The 26,236-nt window shown below is 34.3% G+C and overlaps 1 protein-coding gene across 1 annotated transcript in view; it reads right to left on the reverse strand.

Moving 5' to 3' along the window:
• The window catches only part of LOC578491 (oral-facial-digital syndrome 1 protein homolog), a 41,845-nt gene that overhangs the window by 11,037 nt on the left and 4,572 nt on the right, over positions 1–26,236 (reverse strand). The window contains exons 6-15 of the mRNA XM_030980675.1: positions 26,048–26,152; positions 25,331–25,473; positions 24,510–24,599; positions 23,385–23,468; positions 22,977–23,083; positions 22,295–22,414; positions 21,779–21,852; positions 20,362–20,453; positions 19,491–19,636; positions 14,815–14,858 (exon numbers count right to left, since the gene is read on the reverse strand). Of these exons, the coding sequence (XP_030836535.1) occupies positions 14,815–14,858; positions 19,491–19,636; positions 20,362–20,453; positions 21,779–21,852; positions 22,295–22,414; positions 22,977–23,083; positions 23,385–23,468; positions 24,510–24,599; positions 25,331–25,473; positions 26,048–26,152 (1,005 nt within the window). The remainder of the gene's footprint in view (positions 1–14,814; positions 14,859–19,490; positions 19,637–20,361; positions 20,454–21,778; positions 21,853–22,294; positions 22,415–22,976; positions 23,084–23,384; positions 23,469–24,509; positions 24,600–25,330; positions 25,474–26,047; positions 26,153–26,236) is intronic.

Here is a 26,236-nt window from a genome sequence, read left to right on the forward strand (position 1 = left end):
TCAAACACAAATTGGCAACTCTATGACGTATCATGCGAGCTCAACTTCCATTTGCTCAGTACTAAAAAAATCTAAAATTTTCATTTTCCCTCAAGAAAAATTTCAACCATACATGCACCCTAAATATAATAATTGCAAATATGTTTCTATACTCCCCCTGCAAGGAACAAATATATATTCCGTCATCAATAACGAAGAAAACATGATTTTATGGAATATTATGCACAAAGCAAATGAAGGAGAGCTCGTATAATAAGTCACAGAGTTGCCAATTTGTATTTGATTGATCACAACTTCAATAATTCATAACTTTCTTATTTTCATTCAGAATTTGCTCAAACTTTCACTCACCTGATTTTCTTATTATTCTGCCTCTATCGAAACAAACTTATTTTTGGGGTGGACTTTCCCTTTAATAATTACTCCTAAGGGATTTTAGGACGTCAGTATGAGAGTTATGAAGCAGCATTGGAAATGTGCAATCTACGTTCATAAGAAGCAAGACATGAGCAGTTATGTATAGACTTTGCCAATGCTTTTGCCAAACACGCACAATTTAAAGAATGTTTACCTCTCAGACAAGAAAGCACTAATTCTCTAAGATCTCAATCAAAGTTTAAACAATACCACTTGAAAACAAAATGCTTCCAGTGCAGCTCCCTTCCATACTTTATAAATCTTCATAATAAAATGTAATACTAACACTTAATTATCCTACCAGAAATTAAGTACAATTATGCACGGTCTGTACATCAAACCACGAGCCACATGGAGTTCATGCAAACAAATTTATCATGTGTAATTATGAATATCAACTATCTTGAGTACAATTAGACCATTTACTGTATTCAAATTGTATGCATGCATCACACTATAGCTCATCCAAGCTTGCCAAACAAAGCTGTAGTGAAACCCTAAATAGCTAGAGCTTTCCCCCAACAAAGCAACAGGTAATGTATACAACCTGCATTCTTGCTAATGAAAATCAGTGACTCTTAAAGGTAATACAAAGTTTTGGTATGGGGTCATGAATTTGGTTTAAATGAACATGTTGGAAGCATAAGCCATCCAACAATATGCAGTGATCGTTGTCGCAGTTGAAACCGAGTCTAAAGTTATGGAATTGTAAATAATTAACTCTTTATGTTGTATAGCTCCCTCTCAAGGTCAAGATATTAATCAAGCTATAGATTGCCAATATAGCCCCTATTTCCAATAGTGTCAGGTTCTATGTTGTATTTCCCACTGGAAACTGGAGCCCTGCACGGGATCCAGTTAGAAGAACCAGTGATAAATTGTTGATACTTCATAATCGATATTGGCAATATTGGCAATCTATTGACGGTACTACGGTCCTGGAAGATAGTGACATTGCAGATTGTTCATGGAAAACGGCAGTACGCAAAAAATCGAAAAAGAGGCCAAGGGTTAGAAGCAATAGTGATGGAGTGTTACATGAAAAGAATAACAAAATACCCAAATTCTCCCGCTCGACACCAACTCATTCTGAGGGTAAAGTAGTTATTGTTGGATTGGAGAATAAGAATGTGTGCAGATCGAGCCAACCCCGTGAAGGTTGTAAAACAAATTCATGATCTTGTAGGCAGAGTAAAAGATATGGTAAAAGAAAGAAACATGTTGATTGTGAGATGTGAGAGCGAAAACCAAATACCCAAACTGTTGGAATTAACCCAGTTGGCGGGCATTAATGTGAAAGTTACACGATACGATGGGAGCCAATCAACCACTAAAGGAGTTATTCACAAGATTGATCCCCAAATCAGTAACGAGGAAATAGAGGAAGTTTTGAAAGAACAGAATGTAGTGAACGCTAAAAGATTTATGAAGAAGATCAAAGGAGAAATGGTAGCAACCCCTTCCGTTCTCCTCACTTTCAAGGGTAAAAACTTACCCGAGTCCATACATTTTCTGTATGAGGTAAAGCAAGTGGATGACTATATCCCTCCTGTGCCGCGATGCCATAAATGTCAGTTATTCGGACACATTAGGCAAACTTGTAAAGGCAATATCCGATGTGTTAGATGCGGGGGAGAACATGAGTTCGAAGATTGCCCAAATAAGGAGAACCCTAAATGCCTCAGATGTGGTGAAAACCACTCTGCAGCTTACCAAGGTTGTAAATTTTATGCAGAGGCGAAGCAAATTCAAAAAATAAAATTACAGGAAAACCTCACTTATGCCCAAGCGGCCAAGGCCCATCGTGCACAGATACATGAAAATGCCGTTACTGACATGGATAATCAGAAAGACATGGGTAGTGCAAATCTAAACAAACCTGTCAAAAAACATATTACACAGAATCAAGGCCAAATAATCCTCAGAGAGCCAATCCGAATCCTCAGAGAGCCAATCCGAACCCTCAGGCCCAAACCCCACACACAGTACGAGAAAGAAAGGGACAGGAAGAAAGGGACAGGGCAATACCCAGATCTCATTCCCAGATCCCAATTCCAGTACGAAAAACAAAGAAGGAAACTGCAACCCAAACTCCAGTAAATATGACATCTATTGATTTGATTATGTTTATTCTGTTTGTGGTACGACAGTTGCCTCAGTCCAGTAATGATGATAATTTCTTGGAAGCGGTAGTTAGAGCAGGCAAAGAAATTTTGAAGGTAGACATTACCATGGAAATGGTAAAAAGTCGCCTCACTGACTAATAAGTCCATATCAGACCTATTGATTGTACAATGGAACGCACAAGGCTTGACGGCGCATGGCGCAAACTTTTTATCTTCCCTTATTGATAACAATTTGTTAGGTATTCACCCAGATATAATGTGCATCCAAGAAACTTGGTTTAACGATTTTAATGTTTTGTCTATACCCAATTACGTTTGTGTTTGTAAAAACAGGCCGGACGGCAGAAGAGGTGGTTTGGTGATGTATTTAAAAAACGACATCACTTTTCAGGCGATGGATACACCCAGGAACGCCGAATACCAAAAAGTTGATATTTTTTGTAAAAACGGAGTTATCTCAATCTTCAACTATTATAATCCGTGTAAAAAGATTGAACTGATAGATCTAAATAACATGATAAGAAATGTGCCGGGGAAGTATTTGATTCTAGGCGACTTTAATAGTCACAATCCTCTATGGGGGAGCAACAAATTAGACACAAACGGTAGAACTGTGGAGTCCTTTATAGAAAATAATGATTTGGTTTTATTAAATGATGGATCTCCTACAAGGTTAGACCCATATTATGGTACATACTCAAATCTGGATTTGTCCTTAGTATCGAAAGAATTAGCACGTAATACAGAGTGGAAAGTACTATCCAATAATTTTGGCAGTGATCATAATCTGGTTTGCTTAAATTTTAAACATGTGTACAATAGACCAGGGGGTGAGAATATGGGACAGAGATGGTCTTTTAGAAAGGTTAATTGGGAAGAGTATAGAGAAGAAATTGAAGAGGCATTGAGAAAAGAAGGATATGAAAATCTTGGTGCAGAACTAAACATTCAAGGCAGATACAATGTGATTGTTAAGGTGATCAAGGAAACGTCGAACAAGTGCATTCCGCGTGTGCAGATTGCCAAGAGAAGAAAAGTAAATCCCTGGTGGAACAATGCCTGCAAGAAGGCGGTGCAAGAGAGAAATCGTCTTAAAAACAGGTTAAGAAGGTAAATGATCTAAATGATGTTAAGAAATACTTAAAGAAGAAAGCTGTCGCTCAGAAGGTAATCAGGAGAGCTCAATATGATTATTGGTTAGAGTACTGCCGTAGAATGAATAGATTTACAGACATTGGGAAAGTCTGGGAACAGGTTAAAAGAATGCGGGACAGTACAATGAACAAGCACATCTTTCACAATCTATTTGTAGACGGAAATATCTTGAAAGAATCTGAGGAAAAAGCAAATGCAATGGCAACCTATTTTAAATCGGTTGATGAATCACTTTCCGTAACTAAAAATGAAAACGAAAATATCTTGTACAATAATTCTTCAACAAATGATGATGATTGTATCAATGATGACTTTAACATGAGTGAAATGGGGAATGTTTTAAAGGAGATGAAAAACTCCTCATCCGGTAAGGATGATATTTATTTAATTATGATTAAGAATTTGCCGAACAAGGCACTCGTGTATTTATTAAACTTGTATAATGACATTTGGAAAATCTCACTTTTTCCACATCAGTGGTATGAGGTTATTCAAATACCAATCTTGAAATCCGGAAAAGATCCGACTGAAGTGACCTCTTATAGGCCGATTTCGTTGATATCAACATTCTCTAAAATTATGGAAAAAATGATAAAAAATCACCTGACGTGGTTTCTAGAAAAAAACAGACTATTAAATCCTATTCAATCTGGCTTCCGCAAATATAGGAATGTCAAAGATCACTTAGTGAGATTGGAGACGGACATACATATATCCTTGAAAAGTAAAAAATATACCGTAGCGGTCTTTCTTGATTTAGAAAAAGCATATGATTCGCTATGGAAAACAGGTCTACTAAGAAAATTATCTATCTTAGGCATTGGTGGAAAAATGTTACTTTTTATAAAAGCATTTCTATTGAGTAGGATTTCTAATGTGAGGATAAATAACTATATGTCTCGCCACTACACGTTAGAAAATGGAATCCCGCAAGGAAGTTCATTAAGTCCTTTATTATTTACTTTAATGTTAAATGATCTCAAGATAAATGTAAGTGATGTTAAATTATCTTGCTATGCTGATGACATTGCAATCTGGTGTTCAAATAAGGATTTAGAGCTGGCATGCAGGAAATTACAAGAGGCCCTGCATGAGCTTGAGATATGGTGTTGGACGTGGAAGTTAAACGTTTCCCCTACCAAATCTGCAGTATTAGTCTTTACCAACAAACAAAAGAAAGATATTCTTCTACAAATAAAAGGACATAATCTGCCTATATGCGAGCAGTATAAGTTCCTTGGTGTGATGTTTGACTCCAATTTAACTTGGTCTGTCCATATAGATTCTATCATTGATAAATGTAAGAAAAGAATAAACTTGCTACGTTGTGTCTCCGGCACCCCCTGGGGAAGTAAGTATGAGATTTTGATGATGATTTATAAAGGACTTATCCTATCCATTTTGGACTATGGGAGTGAAATGTATGATTCTGCTTGTATATCTTTAACAAAAAAACTTGACTCTATCCAATACAGAGCCTTAAAAATTATTACAGGCACAATACACAATGTGTCCTTGGAGGCTTTACAAGTTTTGACCGGGGAGCTGCCTCTGAGATATCGTAGAAGGTTGTTAAATGATAACTTTCGAGTTTATTTACTGTCTAGTACTTTAAACCACCCAACAAAAGAAGTATTGGGTGATGACTATGATTTAAATAACTTAGAATGGAAGATAGGAGAAGGACCTTTTAAACTGCGATCCTTTAGAGACGAAGTAGTGGTGGAAGGGCAAACCAACTTATTGCCGAAAATCCCAGAATGGCGGTTAGCACGACCACAAGTGTTTTTCGAACACCATGGCAAAGTGCAAAAAAAGGAAATGCCTCCATTTGAAATAAAATCGATTGTTCTAGATAGCATTGGAAATTCATGGAATGGGTTTTTACATATATATACAGATGGTTCTAAACTCGAGGATGGGAAGACAGGAGCCGCATTTTATGTGTCTCATTATAATGTGGTAAATTTTTTTAGATTATCCCATGTCTGTATTATGAGAGCAGAACTAGTGGCCATACTAATGGCACTAGAGTGGATTAATACATTTATTGAATCCTCTTCGGTGGTAATTTTTAGCGAAGCTTTGTCAGCTTTACAAATGATCGATTCATACTTTATTAGATGTGCTATTGTAAATGAAATTTTATCCATACTTAATATTTTGCAATTTAAGGATGTTTGTGTTGCTTTTGAATGGATTCCGTCACATTGCGATATTAGGGGCAATGAGATCGTAGATCGGGCTGCCAAAAAAGGAGCCATGAAAAGGTGTATAGACATAGTTATACCAAATACAAGAAGTGAATTGGCAGCCTCTCGTTTGATCCATTATAACAAATTATGGCAAGCAGAATGGGACAAAGCAGAACACAGTAGATTTTTATATGCTTTGCATAGCGACGTTTCAAAGCCCATACATAGACAAGGCCTATCTCGCAGAGAAGAATGCTTGATACAACAACTAAGAGTAGGTAACTGCAGTTTAAATTATTACCTTTTTCAAATTAACCAACACGATACTGGTCTTTGTGAAGTTTGTCAAGAAGATGAAACAATTAAACATTTTATTTTCTATTGTACAAAATACGACAAAGATAGACGTCTCTTAAAAGAAAGGATTAAATTGAACAACCCCAATCTGAAACAATTATTGATGTCTAACCCAATTTTTACTCGTGAATTATTGGGTTACATATACGATACTAATCGTTTTAGATAGCTTTTAAAGCTATCAGGGATCCCCTTAACTTATGTCGATCCTGTAATAATATATAAAATGAAGTATTTGCGGTTTTTCCATGAACAATTGCAACTAACTCCCATCTCGCCTTTTATGTGCATTTTATGCAATTTTAATATTGCATTTTTTTTTTTTTTTTTTTTTTAAATTTTTTTTATAAAACCATATCACTATTAATTTCATTTCACCAAGGAAAGTCGCTCGTGGGCTTGATTTCCAAAGCCCACGCCAAAGCTATACACGAAATTGACTGGCGCAAATAATCTTTGAGATTGAAGAGCGCCATCTAAACGAAGAACCAACCAACCTATAAAACAATGTTTCTTGACAAAAATCGACCGATGCGCTATTCCCGTTTAGAAATTATATACCACAACTACATATTCTGAGAATTTCATGTTCGCAGCTACCATTGTTCGGCCGTAGGCGCTATTAAAAAAATTATCAAAATTTACCAGGAGCACCGGTAAATTGTTATATTCAATTTTGCTCGAAAGCTGAATTATTTTAGGGGCTACATTTTCTAGCGCTTATAATACATCCACAGGGGCATCCAAATATATCAAAATTGTAAAGAATCACTATCCGCCCAATTCCAAAATTTCCCAAAACTTTGTATTACCTTTTACAGGTGAATGCAATGGTTTATCACAAGGATTTATCTATTCAGGGAGAAGCATCTTTTGTCCAATCTATGCATTAATTTTAACCAAAACAAGAATAAAAGACCTTTTTCGTAATACAACCAAAGTTAATGCATACGTCTTTGCAAAGTGCCTCAATACAAATTATTCATTCATCTGTTAATTTTCAGGAAAATTTGAAAAATGTATATTTTAAACAAAAAGGGGCAACAACAACAAAAAATGTTCCAGCAAGCCAGTTTTATGTTTTTTGTATATTTGTTCATAGATCATTCTAGGTTCAATGTGACCACATATGATCAAAAGAAAAAGGCACTGGGGCACATTTCATGAAAGTGGGAATAACACTACTAGTAAGGGCCCATTTTGGGTGGAGAAGGGGATGCACTAAGTGAATCTTTGAATATTTATAGTTAAATATGATTTAAGTACCATTTCTCATTTAAATACAGCCTCTGCCTATCAACCTTTTCTGAGAAACATAACAATTAATTAGCAATCATCTAATAAAAAAAAAATCAAGAAAATATATGATGTACTGTACTTAGCATTAAAAATTATGTTCAGTCTCTTTATTGAAAAAGTGAAACCTGTATATAAAGACCACTCAAGGGAGACACTGAAAGCAGTCTTTATAGACAGTGGTCTATATGCACACGTTACTTTAGTATAAAGAAAAGACCTCAAGGAAAACAGGATAGTGGTCTTTATTCATATAGAGGTGTTTGCTCAAGCATGTTTCACTGTATTATAGAGGAAAATAGATGACACACGAGACAAAGATGCACGTTGCAAGGGAGACTGAGCATACATCCACCTGTGGAACTTCAAGACTAATAACATCATCAAATGCAAACTGCCGTCAACTTAAGACGTCAGTAGGCCTAGTAACAATACAAGTTGCCATGGCAACACAAGGCTTTTCTGCCGAGAGAAAATGACCCGCAACTGTTAAAGCAAGCATTGTTACGATTTCATTTACAAGCTGATCATTCGCCAATTAGATCTGCACGAGACTGCGGATCATTTCCTAGGAGTTTAAAGGGAATTATGCTGCATTTAAATAAATAAAGTGTTCTTCAGTCATGTGATCTTAATTTCTGTCAAACCATTTGTATCACTTTCGTGTAAGTTTTCCCTTTATTATCCTGTGTCTGTGACCAATAGAAATATCAGTTATAAAAGACAATTTATTTGAATGTTACAGTTAACTTTTTTTTAAAGATCTACATCATATGGCGTGTTGGTATTTTGCATTTCAATAAATAAAAGCAAGAAACATTTCTTTGAATGTTCAAAGCTATCAGCATAAGATATGAAGTGAGAATTTGAATTAAAATTTACAAATTTCAGGTACATGTATCACTATTTTTGTTTACAGTAAAGTTCTTAATTCAATACAATTGTGAAGAACAGCCTACAGGTATAAAAATGTATAAAACTGTTGGTGAAAAGACAGGCAGTGTACTGTTAATAATCATGGTATTTATTTATGCCAGGAATTATTGACCCTGGTTATTGACAGGCTCACTCTCTCTCCTTATCTTCTTCTCTCGGTCTCTCTCTCTCCTTCTCTCTCTCTCTCTCTCTATCTCTCTCCAAGATTGTGTAAATATCGCTATTGATCTATTGACACTGGGCACTAAGCTGCAAGCTCCTGTACAAATAAGACTGATTTGACATATGACTTTCATTGATTGATCCATTTCAGACAACTCTAAAAACCAGTGAACTAATAACACAGCACTGCTACGATTTCTTTTCTTGTTTGTGTGCAATTAATTAAAGTCTTACTGAAAAGAAATACCAGCATTTTGTTTACTAATTTTACTTCCACCTACATGTACTTTCTTTCAAGAAATAGATGAATTTGCAACGTCTTTAATGTTTCACATATAGGTACATACTTATTTTTAAAATGAGATAATTCTTTAAATAGTAACAAATATAATGTACATGTACCCCTACATGTGACAACAGATGCACACTTGTATTAAGCAAACTCTCTGAATGAACAGGTATGAAAACACATTGTTTGTCTTCATTCGTATTAAGCATAACTTAATTTCCAAGTGGAAATCCATGCCCACAATGGGGGAATCCATTTTCAAAAGGAGTGGATTTCAATTTCAAATTCAACTTTAAACAAAGTATTTTGTATTTTGTATTTATTAACATTTATTTCCTTCTCAACAGTACAATATGAAACACAATGTATATATACATGATATACAGTGTATGTAACAATTATTTCAACATAGAGTATACAGTAAATAATTCAGATACAGAAGGAGGCAAAAACCCGGAAAGCATAGCTTGAGTTGGGAACGCCCATAATAAATTAACAAAGTGATCCCTTAAGCCTCGTTAAGACATAATTTGGCCCAACCGCTTTTTGTGTAAATTATATATCAACGAAAAGTATCATGTGCTTCACAATTCTGTATCTAACAGTAACACAGAAGCTCAGTGAATATATGCAAATGTCTTTTGTTGCAAGCAGTTGCCACTAATTTGCACATTAAAAAAACATGGTTGCTTTTTTGCAGTGGTTTACCGCACCATATCAGAAAAAGCCTTCCATTAACTCCCAAAAGAGATGACTTTCATTCCTCTGTATATAGAGAGATGTACATCGCATGACATTTTAAAGGTAGCATTGACCTAGTTGCTCCAGCATAAAAATCTCTGTTAAAGTGTTTGTTAATTTAATTTTGCTAAGTAAATTAATCTACTGTACATTAAGTGTATTCCTAAATCAGTAATCTAATTTACTTGATGGCTAAGAGACTAAAAGGATGATCGGAGGTCAACTTATGATTTGCTTGCACCATACCATCTTGCAAAAAAGAACTATCTGCTCTAACAAAATATGTAAAATTTATATATAATTATCTATAGACTAATTTAAGGTTCAAATGAAACAATGCAAGCAATTTTATGAAGGTTTTTGTAAAAAATTGAACAAATAAAGGACTATAAGCTGTTCCTGAAGAAAAGAAGTAAATTACCCAATTATCTCAGAAAACTACTTGATAATTCAATGTTGTTAAAATCCACATCATTAGATGTGTATTTCAGAGAGTCTGAAGTGTCGCTATTAGAAACCCAACCGTCCCAAAGAAATGGATGGCTACTAAATTCAGTACATTATGTTTTTAACAAGACAGGAAGTAATTCTTATTTCTTATTCCACATAACGGATCTTGCGTGACTGAGTTGGCATATTTTGCAATTGGTATGGAACAAGGTCAAGGCAAGAAAAACATTTATGCACTCTACAATCATAAATCAGGACAGTTACCATGGTTATGCGATTCATGATGCATTTTCCTCCGTCATCACTATGTCATATGAAAGGGGAGACTATGAGCATTCAAATCATGTGCATTTATTAGAATAATCATTCTGAATCATTTGCCTTTTTTCCCCAAACCAATATAAAGGAAATTCAGCAGCCATCCATTTCATTTGCACTACAGGGTTTGACACTGTTGTTGTCTGAAATCAGTAATGTCTGATACTCCTTTCATAGTGGCCTGATTTTCATTGGATGCATCTGGAGGCTTCCAATGAAATGGCCACTTTGGAGAAATATCAGGGGAAATAGCCGATACAAAGAAGAGAAATAGGTGATGAAATTCTCCTGCTAAAGAGCAGAAGAAATTTTCTTTCTATCAATGTGACTATGATGAAATGCTGTATATAAATGGGTTTGTGAGAAAAACACGAGGGAAATTGGTCAAAGGTCATTAACAATGTTTTTTTTTTTGGAGTCACTACGAAAAGGGTATTAGTCACTGGGCAATGGTTATGGCATCTCATAAAAGAAGAGAAAATTGTCTTTCCAATAATATGTTAGCAACAATTGAGTAATTGAAAGAGAGACCTTGTACACGATCTTCACGGTTGCCTCAATCTGGTAATTCTGTCCAATTTTTTGTTAAATTCACTCCAAATGATATTCCCTGTAGGACTTCAAAGTATATTGTACAGCAGTACAGGTACATGTGTTTTTTTTAATGCCATGTACATGTACAACTTGAGCAACATTAAATTCCAATGTCATTTTCCTCTCATTAATGAGCTGAATGCTGGAATAAATTCTGCTATAACTAAAAGCCCCTAAATCCCCTAAACCATGAATAAGCCCTTCAAATGGTCAATTAAGTATTCTAGCTAGTTACACTAAAGTGCGGTAATGGTGGCATTAGCAAGACAACACACACACACGAAGCATGTGGAAAGTGGGTGGTAATGATTTACTTTTTGTGATTCGTGCTGATAAATTTCCATGGCAACTCGATGCACTGGAGTGGCTCATTGACATTTGGACAGTCAATGCCACTTCTAGAGTCACTCATGCACTAATACATCTTTAAAGCTAATCTTGAGCTGCGGTAGAGGCTCAGGTTTTTTTTGAGAAAATGTGGCTTGAATTTTTTCTGGGTTGTTGGACAAGCAAAAACAAACCCCAAAACCATACCAACACAAAATAAAAAAGAAAAAGAAAAAAAAAAGAAAGAAAACAAAGACAAAATTAAAACGAGACGAAAAAAAATGGGGGAAAAGAAAAAACAGAAACATAATAAAACAAAACAAGTAAGCAAATGTATTAACAATCTCCAAAATCATGCTCAATGAAAAGCACAAATTACACAAAACCATGTGTTGTGTCATGGGGTGTGGACTTTGAGCATAATTCTATTTTTCTTTGCTTATAACTAATACATGTTCTACCAAATTGTATCTATTCTTTCAAAAGTTATTGTCTAATTCTATGGCCAGAAATCAAGATTCTCTTTTAAAATCTCATATGAAAATACTAGAGACCAATGATGTGTGATGATATGTTACAGGGGTGATAGTGAGCTTTCCCCCTCATCCCCTTGAGTAAAAAAAAATAGAAGAAGAAGAGGATTCGTGGAGAAAAAAAAAGGAAAATCTGAAAAATAGGGGCAAATTCAGGAAGATTTTTTTTTTTAATTTAGGAAAAAATCAGGAAAAATAAATAAATTAAAAAAATGGGTAATTATCAGGCCTGTTTGTATTACAAAATTTCAATGTTCTACATGGAAATATGAGAGCTTATAACACTAGGGTTATAAATAAACAACTCTTGCTCTGCCAGTGTCATATGTTCAAGGTCATAATGATAGAGACCATCTGTATTATCAACACTTGTTGGCTGGCTGCACCACACACCCGTTTTTGTTCTCTTGTTTTTGTTTTTGTTTTATATATTATGTAACAACTGTATTATGTAAAGGGAACCTTAATTACAAGCATAATGCTTCCAAGGTTTCCTCCTCATTACTGCAGATAATTGTTAGCATCATATGTATTTAATGACTTGCCATTACATTGTTTTATTACTGTTGTATCAATAGAATATTATGTAAATGTTTTGTTACCTTGTATATGCCTTACTTTGTAAATTCTTTTCATATGCAGTTAATGTGGAAATAAAACCTAAATAAATTAAAAAAAATATTCGTGACAAAATAGAATCACCATTATCCACCATGTTCGCCAGACCTGGCTACCTCCCAGAAAACAAAAAACAAGTATCATTATGTCATGTTCCTATTTACTACCAATTCAAATGCAAAAACTAAATGTTTCAATTACCTCATTTGATCAATTTAGTTAATCATAGTTGAATGGTTCTATTATTTGTATCATACATAGGATGAGAACTAAACTTCTGGCATAGTACTAGTCTTCTTGTCATGTCTGTATTTATTATTTTTTAGACTAGCGCAAATGCAATTCATTCGTAGTCAGATTATTGTGCAATATCTCTTTTTACTATGTAAACTGAGAATGCCCTTTTTTAAAATCACTCTGTTAATCATATTGTCTGCTTGTTTTTCAAAATCATGTTCTTATCTTTAAAAAAAACTAAATGTACAAATTCATTATGCCCACATAACATATAGACATGATTGATCCAGCTGCGGCTAATTTTCATGTAAAATGATTTGTGCAAACATGTTTGGATTGCATTAACAGACCATTATTGAAATGAATTGAATTGAACTACTTTAAACCATACATTGCTCCACCAAGAAATATGAAAATGACTGATGACTTATACCAATGTTAAGAGCGTGAATCAAGCATTCTAAATATCCAACAATTACCGGTACTAAGTATATGCTACCCTAGACTTTTTCAGAAAATTGCAGACTTTGTGAATGATCTCTTCTCGTTTTCAATACTAAAGTAGTAAACAAACGAGAAACAGAAACATAAAGTACTAAAAAAAAGCTACCGGGTAAATAAAAACTTTTTTGTTTTTCAAATGATTAAAGGTTGCATGTTTGGTATCAATAGAAAGGTAAGTTAATTTTCTATAACCTTTTTTTGAACACAACATTTTGTGATATAAGTGATAAAAGAAGTGCATGTGTTTGAAAAGTAAGCATTGTTCATGTTTACGTACAATTTTGAAACAAGTAAAAAAAACCTTGGCACAGTATTAAAGAGAATAAAAAATATAAAAATCACAAACCCAACACCAACCAGCTAGCCAAGATACATGTACATTTACTCATGTAGCTACATGATTTCAATGTCAATATCAACATAAGCAAAATCTCTTTTTCAATTTATGGGGGCCATTTCAAATTTGAGGAAAAGTGGGATCTTAGAACTACAGCTTGGGAAAACAATTTTACTCTTAATAATAATAAAAGGTTTCTTTGAGTGTATATCTTATGTATAAAAAGGAAACAAAATATTAAACTAAAAAAAGGACTGAATTTTTCAAAATGGTTTCTTAGAAATGATATCTCTTCATTTTCAACAAATTGATTTATATTTACCAATTAATCATAAAATGATATGAATTTGCTCATCCACTTTATCAATCTATTATTTACATTCGATATAAAATTAAATGAAAATTATGATAAATATATATCTGAAACTTACAATTAATTACATTTATCTATCAATTAATTACTCAATTAATCATAATCTTCAAAAAGTCAGTCAGTTAATTAATCAATTGGTTTATCAATTGACTTTAGGAACAGAACAACAACTGAACAACAGAACTAGATTGAAGAAAATCACTCGTCACATATAAAGCTATTCTCCCACTGCTCAATAAGTTCATTAATGTAATGAAAATTGACCTTATAGGAGAAAATAAATAATCTATTTACTTTAGCTAGATAGGAACAAGCCACATGAAATCATGATCAATTGATGAAAATCATCTACATATCTATAATATTTGAGTCTGTATATTCAATAGAGATTAGAGACACATCTGATATTCAATCAATGAATCCAAATACTATGAACAATATGAATTTGATGGAACCTCAAAAATAAGAATAGCAGACTTTGTAAAATATAAATGGGTTACAAATGAAATAATCATTATGATCAAAATTAATCATCTTCAACATCATCATCACCATTCACCATCATTAACACCAATGATAATCATCAACATACAAAGGAAAGAGATATTTTTTTTAAAGCAGCCATGAAGAGATCTTGATCATGGATATATAAATTATTTATTTAAAAAAAAAAACATGTCACACACATGAATAAGCTAGGCCTATTTCATACTTTCTCACAAAGCACAAAGACTCACAACATTTCATTAGATTAGCTGACAACTTTAAACAAAAATTCCTAATAAAAACACAACAGGTAGATATAAAAGAAAGTCAATAGAAAAATACAAGAAGTACAAAAAGACTTACTCGTCTGCTCTCCTTTGTATTCGCTTCCCAGCTCTGCGATACGCCTGCAACGCCGCCAAGAAAAATGATGAGGAGAAAATGACAAAATGAGAGTGAATGGACACAGCATCAATTATGCCCAGACTTATAACGTCAAGGAAAATGCATGAGTGTGTGTGGATGTGTGAGTGGATGTGTGTGAGCATACACAGTATCATGCAGTGAATGGACGGAAAGTAAGCGAAGGATCGTTTGACTGGTGGTCAACAGACCAATTAGCACCTAGCTTATGCATATTCATTCTAATGATTAAAGTATAATTAAGGTATCGGTTCTTAATTGAATGAATAATGAAAGCAATACACAAACATTATGCAATATGGTGCACATATTCAAAATTGTATCTTGAAAGATTTTCAACATGGAGTGTAAGTCTTATTCCCCCGTTCTATTTCTTTTCCCCCCTTCCTCCTCCTACTGCACTCTCTCTCTCTCTCTCTTTCTTTCCCTCTCTCTCTCTCTCTCTCTCTCTTTCTGTCTATCCATTTCTTTCTGTACATTCTCCATTTCTTTCTCTTTCCCATATTTCCATATTTCTCCTCTTCTCTTCTTTCTCTTCTCTTCTTTCTTTCCTCTCTCTCTTTCTCCCCTAACACACTCTACCTTTTATTAAGTACAATCTCTACCCTAAATTTGTTGTTACATGAAAGTCGTCTGTATTTTTCATTCAATTTTATTTGAATGCAGTTGTTGTCTAGAACATGCACTCGGTATTATTTAAGAACCAGAAATAATTAACTTCCACTCTTTTCTCCTGTTCCCCACAATTTGCCACAAAATTCATCCTCTTCAAGCAATCTTATCAATTTCATGCTTAAGCACTTGATAAATTACTCTAGGACTCATCAAAAATCTACTGCTCTATATTATCCCTGCCACCCCCCCCCCCCCCTCTCTCTCTCTCTCTTTTCTATTCATAACCTTTATTCACTGTCAAACATTCCTATAAAATTCACATGTTTCTGCACATGCCCAAAAAATTATTGATGTTTGCGACAGTCATACCAGTTTCCCTTCGTCAACTTTAATTTTAACTGTACATATTAGATTGTTTGCTTGAATTAGTGCAGTGGGTGAAACTGTCAATCATTCCGTCTGTTCTTGTAGCTCCATATTAAACCCATGCTATTTTTTTTTAACTGCCCCCTCACTCATTCTCTCTCAATATTTGCATGTCTTCATCTTTAACTCACACATCTAGCTCCCTTTTTTCTTGTCCCTTTCTTACTTTGCCCAACTAGTCTGTTTATTCACATTTTATTTTCCTTTTTTCTTTTTCTTATTTTGACCTCTCTAGTATTTTCTCCCACATAAGCATGCTATTATTTGCAATGCCCCCTCACCCTTTCCCTTTCAATATTTGCATATCCTCACCTTTAAATCATATCTCCAATACCTTATTCTTGACAGTTCTCCCCTCAATCCCCTCAAGACCAGTCTATCTTTGTCTGCTCAACTAGTCTGCTTATACTAGCTGATTTTTATTTAACGTTTAAAAAACATAAATCTCTAGTATTTTCTCCCACATGCATACTGTAGGTCTACTGATGAGATGTGAGGTTACAATAACAGGCAATAAACTCAACAATCAATAGATCTACTTTCTGCAAAACAATATTACATATAAATAATTTGTTATTTGTATAATGTATACATTTTGATCTGTTGAGTAGCAAGAATGAGAAAGGAGAAGCATAGGGGGTATGTCTCCTGTAATCAAATGGCTGTAATAAAGAGGGGGAGGGGAAGCAAAGTGAAATAAACATGATAGGACCCTCTTCCAAGCCCTCTCTTAAAGCCCCTTTCAAATGTTAGGAGCCCTAAATTCGCCAAAAATTTGATGGCCAAATTTTACTTAAATATAATGTGAAAGAGGATGTCATTTTAAGACATGATTCTGCAAAGATTTCCCCTCAAAAAATGTGTTTGAAGACAATTTTGATAAAAGAATACATAATTGGGGTTAACAGTTGTACATGTACACAGAAAACCTACATTTTGTATTATTTCTTCAATATTTGACTTCAAACACATTGTTTTGAAAATCCTTGCAGAAATGTGTCTGAATTGACATCCTCTTTCACATTACGATACAATTTAAGTGTTATTTTGCTACCAAATTTGTGGGGCTCCCAACAATTTTGAGAGGCTTTCCTTAGTGAATTAGTAGATGCACATTTCATCAACCTAGGAAGACTGGCGCCCCACCCCACTCCCCTTAATGCCAATGCATCCTTATGGCTGATCTCATGCTATGCCACTCATTTTGATGGATTAATAGAATAGATGAGGGCCGTACTCTCCATGACAACACTGATGACAATCTATAGCTCATTGCTCTACAAATCACACACCCAGTCAATAAATTACATTAATTATTGTACTTGATCATTATCTGTCATATATTGGACATACTTAACCAACTTTGAAGAAAAGCAATCTTACTTAAAGGGGAAGTCCATCCAATATTTACTAATTGAATTGGTTTTAATAAAAGCAGGAAAAGAAAAGAACATATAATTCAAATCTTGAGCTAAATCTGATAATATTTTAAAAAGTCATAAACTTTTCAAGTTGTAATTAATCTGAACACAAATTTTTCTGTGATGTCCTCTCCCATTTGCTCTATCCTAAAAATATGTTGATTTCCATATTCTTTATGTTTTTGTATGAAGGAATATATTTTTGTTTAATGCAGGGTTTGTGTAAAAAGATATAGCGTGCAATGATTACATCTATGGGGCATATATGATTAAATATTTTCTAAAGAGAAAATTGATATTTCTTATTTTTCTAGTAGAGAACAAATGGAGAGGTCCCAGAAGGTAGGTCACAGAGTTGCCAATTTGAGTTTGATCAACTACAACTTCAAATAAATAATTTTGTTTATCAGATTTTGTTCAAATTTTTTACTGATCTCTTTCTCTAATTTTTCTGCTTCTTTTCCCATTGATTTAAGTACTTGATAATGTAGAGAGTACCGTGTAGGTCTATTTTGAATTGATTACGACTCCAAATGCATTTAATTCAGCCTCTCTCCATTCCTAATATGATGCAAGCAAGTAAGTCTGTAATGGCTTTGCTATTACACATTGATTAAAAGGGTGCACTTACTCGATATTGCAAAGAGTGCTTTGGTGTTTGATCAAGGCCATGTTAAACAGCCCATAATATTTGCGAGACATTAATTAATTAAGCTGACATGTTCAGTGTTGTTAGTTACCCAAATGCTCATTATAAAACATTGAAAGTACATGTACTTGAAAATATGTTTTAAAGTTTTCTCCCATAGTTCAACTGCAATTATCATTAAAGTACAGTAATACAGGATTTAAAAGATATTAAATCATCTGTCTTTCCAAGCCTGCATGCACAGGATACACTTATATCATAAATACTTCAGGAAAACAAACACAGCATGAGAAATGTAATTGGACCCACCATCCATGTATCGTTTAATCAAATTATTGATCCATCCATCCATCCGGCTACAGTAGCTATCTTTCCAGCCATCAATCTATTCATCTACCTAGAATCAATCAAGCCATCGATTCCTCTAAATATCCATCAATCCATCAGTCTATCCAGACAGCCATTCTTCTACCTATCAATCATTATCCATCCATCCATCAACTTTTCTATATCAATATTTTGATCTAGTCATCAATCCATCTAATCAAAAACTCATCACTCTTTGCAGCAATACATTAATTCATATATCTATCCATTAACCCTATGTCAATCAGGGGGGGGGGGGGTCAATTTGACACTCTGTAGTAATTTAGCGACTACTCCGGAACCACGGCAGATATAAAGTTTTTCTTTCGAGTCTTACGCATCTTTTAAAACAATATTTTTGAAAATCTGACGTATAGTTACAAAGTCACATGACCTTTTGTCTTTGCATGTCAGCCCGAAAATCGCTCATTTTTGGGATTTGTGTACAAAACATATGGAAATCTTGTTTAAAGTTAAGGTGTTTGTTTTGGGGTCAAAATGGTAGAATTGTAGTTAGAAATGAAATAAAACAACAAAAACAATAAAATACATAAGTTAAAAAAACAATGAAATACATAAGAAATTATCAAAACAAGAGATAACATAAGACATAACCTGGCTCTTCCATTTTTGGGGTCGTATTTTTATTCCAAATGGTCTAACGAATTTATGTAGAGAAAAAGAATACTGAAATATGAAGAATATATGATTTATGGATAATAATGTGAATTTTATCACCTTATGTGCATAAATTACCATAAATATGCAAATGAGTGAATTTTTCAAAGAATTGAAATTACCGTAGTATTTTATACACTTCACTTGACATGCATGCAAATTTTCGCGGCGATCGACTCTGAAACGGCCGAGATCTTTGGTGGGGGCGTCAAATTGACCCCCCTCGGTAAAAACCTGGTATGAAAAAGCCTGGTTAAGATAGGGTTAATATATCTACCCATCAATCTATCGAACGCTATCTTTTTATCAATTTCTTCATCCTTCCATCTTGTTTAAAAATAATCACTCCATCCACCTATTCCAGCAATCCATCCATCCATCAATATATCCAACATTATTTTTTCTATCTAACCATTCATCCATCCATCTCTTTAAATAAAACACTTAGTTTGAAAACTCACATTTTCGCATGTTCCAGATCTCGTTTGAGAATGGTGTTGCTATCTTTCAGTGTAGGATAATCAACCATTGTTCTCATTCTCTCGTTTACCAAGTCACTCCTATTAGCAGCTGATGCAGCCTCTGCTTTTGCTTCCTTTAGGAGATTCTGATAATAAAAGAAAATTATAAATTCCAAGGAGTAAATTGATGGACTTTTTTTTCACTGATTCAGCTTTAACTAATCAGTATTCTTAATTTCTTATCACAGCAGAACCATTTTCCCTGCAAAACCTTCAAAATGAAACTAACATACATCACTAATCTAGGTGATTTATTATTTTTAGATTTCAAATTAAGCCTTTTCAGAAAGTGTAAGATTGTAAATATTCAAAATGTACTGGAATCAATACTCTTATTGCATTTTCAACTTTTCTAATTCTTTAAAATTATGACTCATTAAATTCTTTCTAAAAATCCATTCATAGTTTGAAGAGCTAGCATTTTATATTGGACTTCACCAACCTCAATTGTAAATCTCTGTAAACCTACATAAAACATAAAAATCATTATCATTATGAGTAAAAATTAAAATGGGTAAACATATGTCTCTCTACAATAATCACTGTACTTTGAATTAATTTATCAAAATTCTTCATTTAAAGATGGAATTACAGGTACTTCATTATAATGAATTCATAAATTAATCAATCAATAATGAAGCACATAGATAAGTATATTTCTTTGATGTAATCATGTTATTTGACTCAGGGAAGCACTAATCTGATAAAACTATACAAATCATTTCAATATTCACAAAACATTTTGTAGTGCCCAGCTTTTAAAAAAAAGAGAGATTTAAGGTATAATTGTGCCATATTATTAATAACTCACCTCTAACTCTAAAATGTGATTTGTTTTTCCATGGAGTTGTTCCTTTGTTGATTTCAGGGTCTCCTTGTCGTCAATCATACTTCTCTGTTCAGCTGGAAAACAAGTTAAATTTGGAATGGCTAGATATCACTGTGTGTCTGGCAGAAGGATGCAAATTAATGCGCAGATAACTGATATACACTTTACAGAGATGCCAACCCTATAGGATGGCTGTCAGTAACATTTACCATATTTGTCCGTAACAAATGGGGGTCTTTCCGTAACGCAAGACACCGCAGCATAATTTTCGCGCAAAACGTACACAAACACCCAATCACTCTTACTGCATTTCGAACCTACCATTTTTAAGTCCAAAATAAAGATGTGCATAAAAACGTTTTTAAAAATCTGTTTCCTGTCAAAGGATCTCCTCCTTGGGTACTCGCTCTTTTGAGTGAATCCATGATAATATTCAGGAAGAAAACACGTCATTCAAGCGTCAAATGGCAAATTCGAATCCACAGTCAAACAGCATGCAGAACTCGTATCCTACACACGCACACGTTCACTCACCAGTACCACAGACACACCAGCCCAGGCCGCTAGGCCCGGCGTTCATGAACAACAACACACCGTATATCGCACTTACAATGCGCCCGCTGAATCACCGAAGTCTTCGCTACTATACTATGAATGGGTATTGCGGGCGCCGCGCGCACGATCATCTACCCCCATGCTCCCCCAAAAGGCACGACCACACGTAGCATCTGTAGCGGCCGTGTTGTTTCAGAATTAAACAAGATGGCGGCGGACGGACCATGTGCGCAAAAGTGTCTATCCAGTGTAGTCAAATTCAGTGAACTTATGTGTAAATGCGTGCGACATGCAGCGCTGTGTACGGAGGCTATGTGATAAGGCGGCATTCGCTATAATGTACTTTTGTTTATCGTTTCCCCGTAACCTTTCGATTGTTTACCGTAACGCCGTAACAAGAGCATTAAAACCGTAACAAATACGGCGAAACCGTAACGGTTGGCATCTCTGACTTTAGAAAGTAAGTAATCGTAGTTCTTCTTTTACTTCATCTACATAACACATTTCAATCAGTGCATCGTCCAAATTGATAGCATTGATTCCATTACTTTATAAACCCCCATAAGTTAATACCCTTTTGCCGTGTACACAACAGCGTTTGTTTACAATACACTTCGCAAGGACTACATATAGCTACTTCTGCATTTCATAGCATAAAAAATCCCATGACCGATTTTTATTCCTTTTTGATTTCCATGACCAGATATTAAAGTACCATTTTGGTATGGGTTGTGGTAGTCAAGCAGCTTACGAATACCACACGTATTGTCAGTTTGAACATCAATTTCCATGACTTTCCATGACTTTGGGAGTTTAAGGAAGTAATTATCTCCAAGAATGTTACCTCTTATTTTGGCTTCTCTCTGCTCCAGCTCACTCAGTCTCTTGGCAAGCCTTGCCTCATAATCAAGCTCATACCTGCATAAAATCATTGAAGTTTTGTTAAGAATCATATTCCAGGGGTCTGATTATACACACACCAATAACCAGAATTTTCCCCAAAATTTAAATAAGCTCATTTAAGTGCCAATAAAAATTATTAAAAAAAAAAAAAAAAATTAATCTAGCACAACATGTTACTAGATCATAAACAATGAACTGAAATATTATGAATTTCATATCACATTTATTTAAAAAATAAAAATTTCAAATAGTTTTTAAATCACCAGCCAGCCTGCACAAATCATAAAACACCTTCAAATTTATTTATTGGCAAAAGCTAGCACATGGTTTTAAAATCCATGTCATAGCAAAAATCATTTTCCTTCAATATAAAATGTGACAAATCCAAATGTTGAATTTTATGCCAATCTTGCCTTCTTCTTCAAAAGCATTGATTAAACTAACTTATAAAACAAACCTTTTTGTTTCTTCCTTGAGTCTATTTTCATAAGTTGTTTCTATGTTTGCTACAGCTGCCTCTCTCATTCTCAGGTTTTCTTCCATGGCTTTCCTCTTGTCTTCCTCCATCTTGGCAGCCCTGGATTAAATTACAGAATAAATAAATAAATCAGATATCTAAATAAACTTTTGTTTAAATAATAAAATATCATTACAAAAGTGCATCACTCTTGATGCTAGTTTAAGCATGTGGGATTTTACTAAAACATGCAAAGAAATTTTTTTCCCCCAAAAGGGTATCAATAAGGCTAATAAAAATGTGGATGCATACTTTTAAAGTGTTTTGATTCTATAAGGGACATATTTTACCTAATTTTCACTTAGCATAAACAATTTCCTGCCAAGGCGGATGTGCGGTAGAAATCTTTTTTGCAACAAAGTAGCTCTATATCAGGAAATGAGGTGTCTGGGAAAACCTCATACAATGAGTCAGTTAAGGAGATATGTTGATTGTATTTTAAATGAAAGCACGTATTTAACATAGCCACAGGATGATTGGATGAGAATTCAAGAATTGACAACTGTATTTGCGCATTCCCCATAGACTTAACACATGACTTACTCTGTCCTGGGTTATTCAACAAAAGCAACCACAATACAAAAAAAAAAGTGTCGAATCAATTTTACTTCATGGTACTCGCCTTCCATTGATTTCTGCTTCTCTTCTGATACCTGCCTCCCTCTGTTTAATGGTTCTAAGCTCATCAAGAAGGCTCTGTCTCTGGGCATAGGTTTCCTTCTCAACTAACTGTACAGGTGAAGAAATATTTGGACAAAAATCAGATATGATCTCTCAAAAACAACTGGATAAAACACAAATCATGTCAATTGAACTCAGGTCAATACAGTGCACGAAAGTTAATCCTATTTAAAATACAGAATGATACATGTTTAAAGGAGGAGTGATATTTGAAATTGAGATTTGTTATTATTATTCAATTCAAAATGATGCAAAATAAATAAATAAATAAATAAAAAAAATATTCAAAAAAATAAAATAAAACAAAAATAAATTATAAAGCAATAACCAAACAATTTGATGTATTTACCTCTTGATGTTTCTGTATCCTTTCCATGGTAGATTGCTCTCGATCCCTCAGTGCATCTGACTTTGCTTGGTATGTGTTCTCTATCTACAAGTCACAGAAAAATAACTTTTGTTATACGTTTTCTGTTTTACATATTCCCACCAAAATAGACATTCAAGCCATTACAATCATATTTTGGCAATTCCTAACACTTTTATTCCACATACATGTATTCTGTTAATATTATTCACCCACCAAAGTGCACGTCTGTGAGATATCAATGCTGTTGTAATGGTTGCTTTAAATTGTCTAGATAAATACAACCTCGATATGATTAGATCAATCTGACAAACAACCACACATTCCTATTAATTATCTAAGCTTGTAAGTTATCCAAGTGTTGAATAAACTTTGAATTGAATTGAAATTTAAAAAAATTTTTTTTTTAAAGTAAATTGTGTTTAGTTACAAAACTGGCATTTTGCTTTCCACAGAATCTGTCTGTCTGTAATAGACTTGTGCCCTATTTCACATTGTGAAATTATTTTATTCAAATTTATGCAGGTGTTTTCAAGTGCGTCTCCTTTGTTGTTGGGTGGCCAATGTAAGATACAATGTACAGTCAAACCTGTCTATAGCGACTACCCAAGGGAAACACAAAAAGTGGTCTTTGTAGACAGATTCCTTTAGTACATGTTTCAATGAGAAAACATTTTTAAGCCTACAAAAATTGTGGACTTTGTAGACAGGTGGTCACTAAAGCAGGTTTGACTGTATGTATTACACAGAGCCATAGCCTCTTTGTCATGGAATATTTCCTTTTGTTGAGTTGTCTAATTTCCGGTAATCTTATCATGTCAAAGGATTGAATAACGGTTGAATTAATAAAATACCATAAAATATGCAATGTAACTGCTCTTTCCTTTTTTTTTTCTTTTTTCAAGAGTGACCTAACATGCACAAGTCTTTGTGCATAAGTCTTCTTCTTCATTTTTATATAATAAATGTCTCAATCAAAATTAGTGACAAATCAATCCAAAAAAATGAAAACATCTAAGAAAATGATGAATAAAGAGGAAGGAAAAGTGCTGCTTAATGACACTATGAGACAAACAAACTGATTTATTATAAAGGTTAAATCCCTACCTGTCTTCTAGCACTTGCAATTTCTTTACGAGCTTTCTCCCTCTCCTCCAGCTCGACACGTTTCAATGAACTCTCTTTAAACCTGGAAATCTGGAAATCAAAAGACCCATTGTAACAAGTATCCTATTCAAACAATGAATACCTTCCAGAATTCTTAGACGCAATGAAGCACAATCATAAAATTATAGACAGGGTACCAACTTGCAGGGTACACATAAGAAAGGGTGCTGTGAAATAACCCTTGTACATTTAAAACAATCTCACTCGATACTTTACAACTCTGAAAACAACAAACTCATATTCTCGGAGAATCACGTTAAAAAGAGCCATACTTAAGCTTTTCGCAAGACTTAAGCAAGAATGAAGCAGAAAGCCGAAACTCACATTCTTTTTTATTTCTCTTTAGAGTTACTTCTCACTAATTTGGTCAATATATTTAGATTTTGAAGCTACCTTTATAAAACAAAGAGGGACCAATAATGTGTCCCATAAATATAAATTTGTGTTAGAGCACATACCATCAGCCCCCCCCCCCCCCCCAACAACAAAAATGCCCACTTGGAAGTTCCTCAAAGTAAACTTTAGTGTACATTGTGCATGTATATAAAGTATAGATGCATTTACCAGTCTCACAAAGCAACTCACACATAGCTTTTTCCTTCATTGGACTGTAGATTAACTTTCAATATCAAAGTATATCTTAACTTCTAAAACTGAAATTATGAACATTCAACACATTACAATGGCATTGAACCTTACACATACTACACTACTTTTGGCAATGGGTTCCCTTCAAAATTGTATTACATAATGAATTGTACCTCTCGATTAATCTCCTCTCTGGACTTGATCTCCATCTCACGTTTTAGTTTGAGTAGACTCTCTTGGATGGCGTGTCTGTTCAGAATGTCATCCTCCTCTGATTTCTGCTTGTATGCATCATCAACATTCTGCAGTTTTCTCTCTGTCGGTATAAAGTCAACAATTCCTCATGCATGAAGCACAATATCATGATCAAGGCCCCGTCTTATAAAGAGTTACGATTGATCCAAATCAATTGTAAGTCCTCCAATCAATCGCAAGTTTACAGTCTCCTATCTCTTATGTACATGGTTGCGATTGATAAGTTGCGATTGATATCAACTCTTTATAAGACAGTTAGATTGATACCAGTTAGATACTTGAAAGTCATATACATAGTCGTTCAAACAGATCCCAAAACAAGACAGCTGGATGAACAAATGGATTTATGCCGGACAGACAACCTACAAATATATAGCTTCTATAAGGATCCGGGCTAACTCGGACTAAAGACAACTCGGGCCAGCTGCAAAAACGGTCATTTTTTGTCATTTTACCCTAAACCCTAAACCTGCAAGAACGGTCAAAAACTGACGGTTTTTGCAGCTGGGCCGAGTTGTCTTTGGTCAGAGTTAGCCTGACACCCTTCTATAACTACCTTCAATGAAATGAAGCATACAAAATAAGAATAACCTAGAGGAAAACCCATTACCCTTGTTATAATATATATGACTGACCTATGGAAGACTGGTGCATTGGGTGTGCATCAACCTGTATGCCTACATGCTCCTGCTTTCTTGCCTGACCAGCACTCAACTCTGTTAATAGCTGCCAAAGGAATCCTGTTGATAAAATGTACATACAAAGCTTCTTTTTATATACGTTACTAAATTGTTTATACCCTCACCAAGTTTAGTAATTTTTTA

The sequence above is a fragment of the Strongylocentrotus purpuratus genome, unplaced genomic scaffold (genome assembly GCF_000002235.5).
Source record: "Strongylocentrotus purpuratus isolate Spur 01 unplaced genomic scaffold, Spur_5.0 spur5_scaffold_11, whole genome shotgun sequence".
In the NCBI taxonomy this organism is placed as follows: Eukaryota; Metazoa; Echinodermata; class Echinoidea; order Camarodonta; family Strongylocentrotidae; genus Strongylocentrotus; species Strongylocentrotus purpuratus.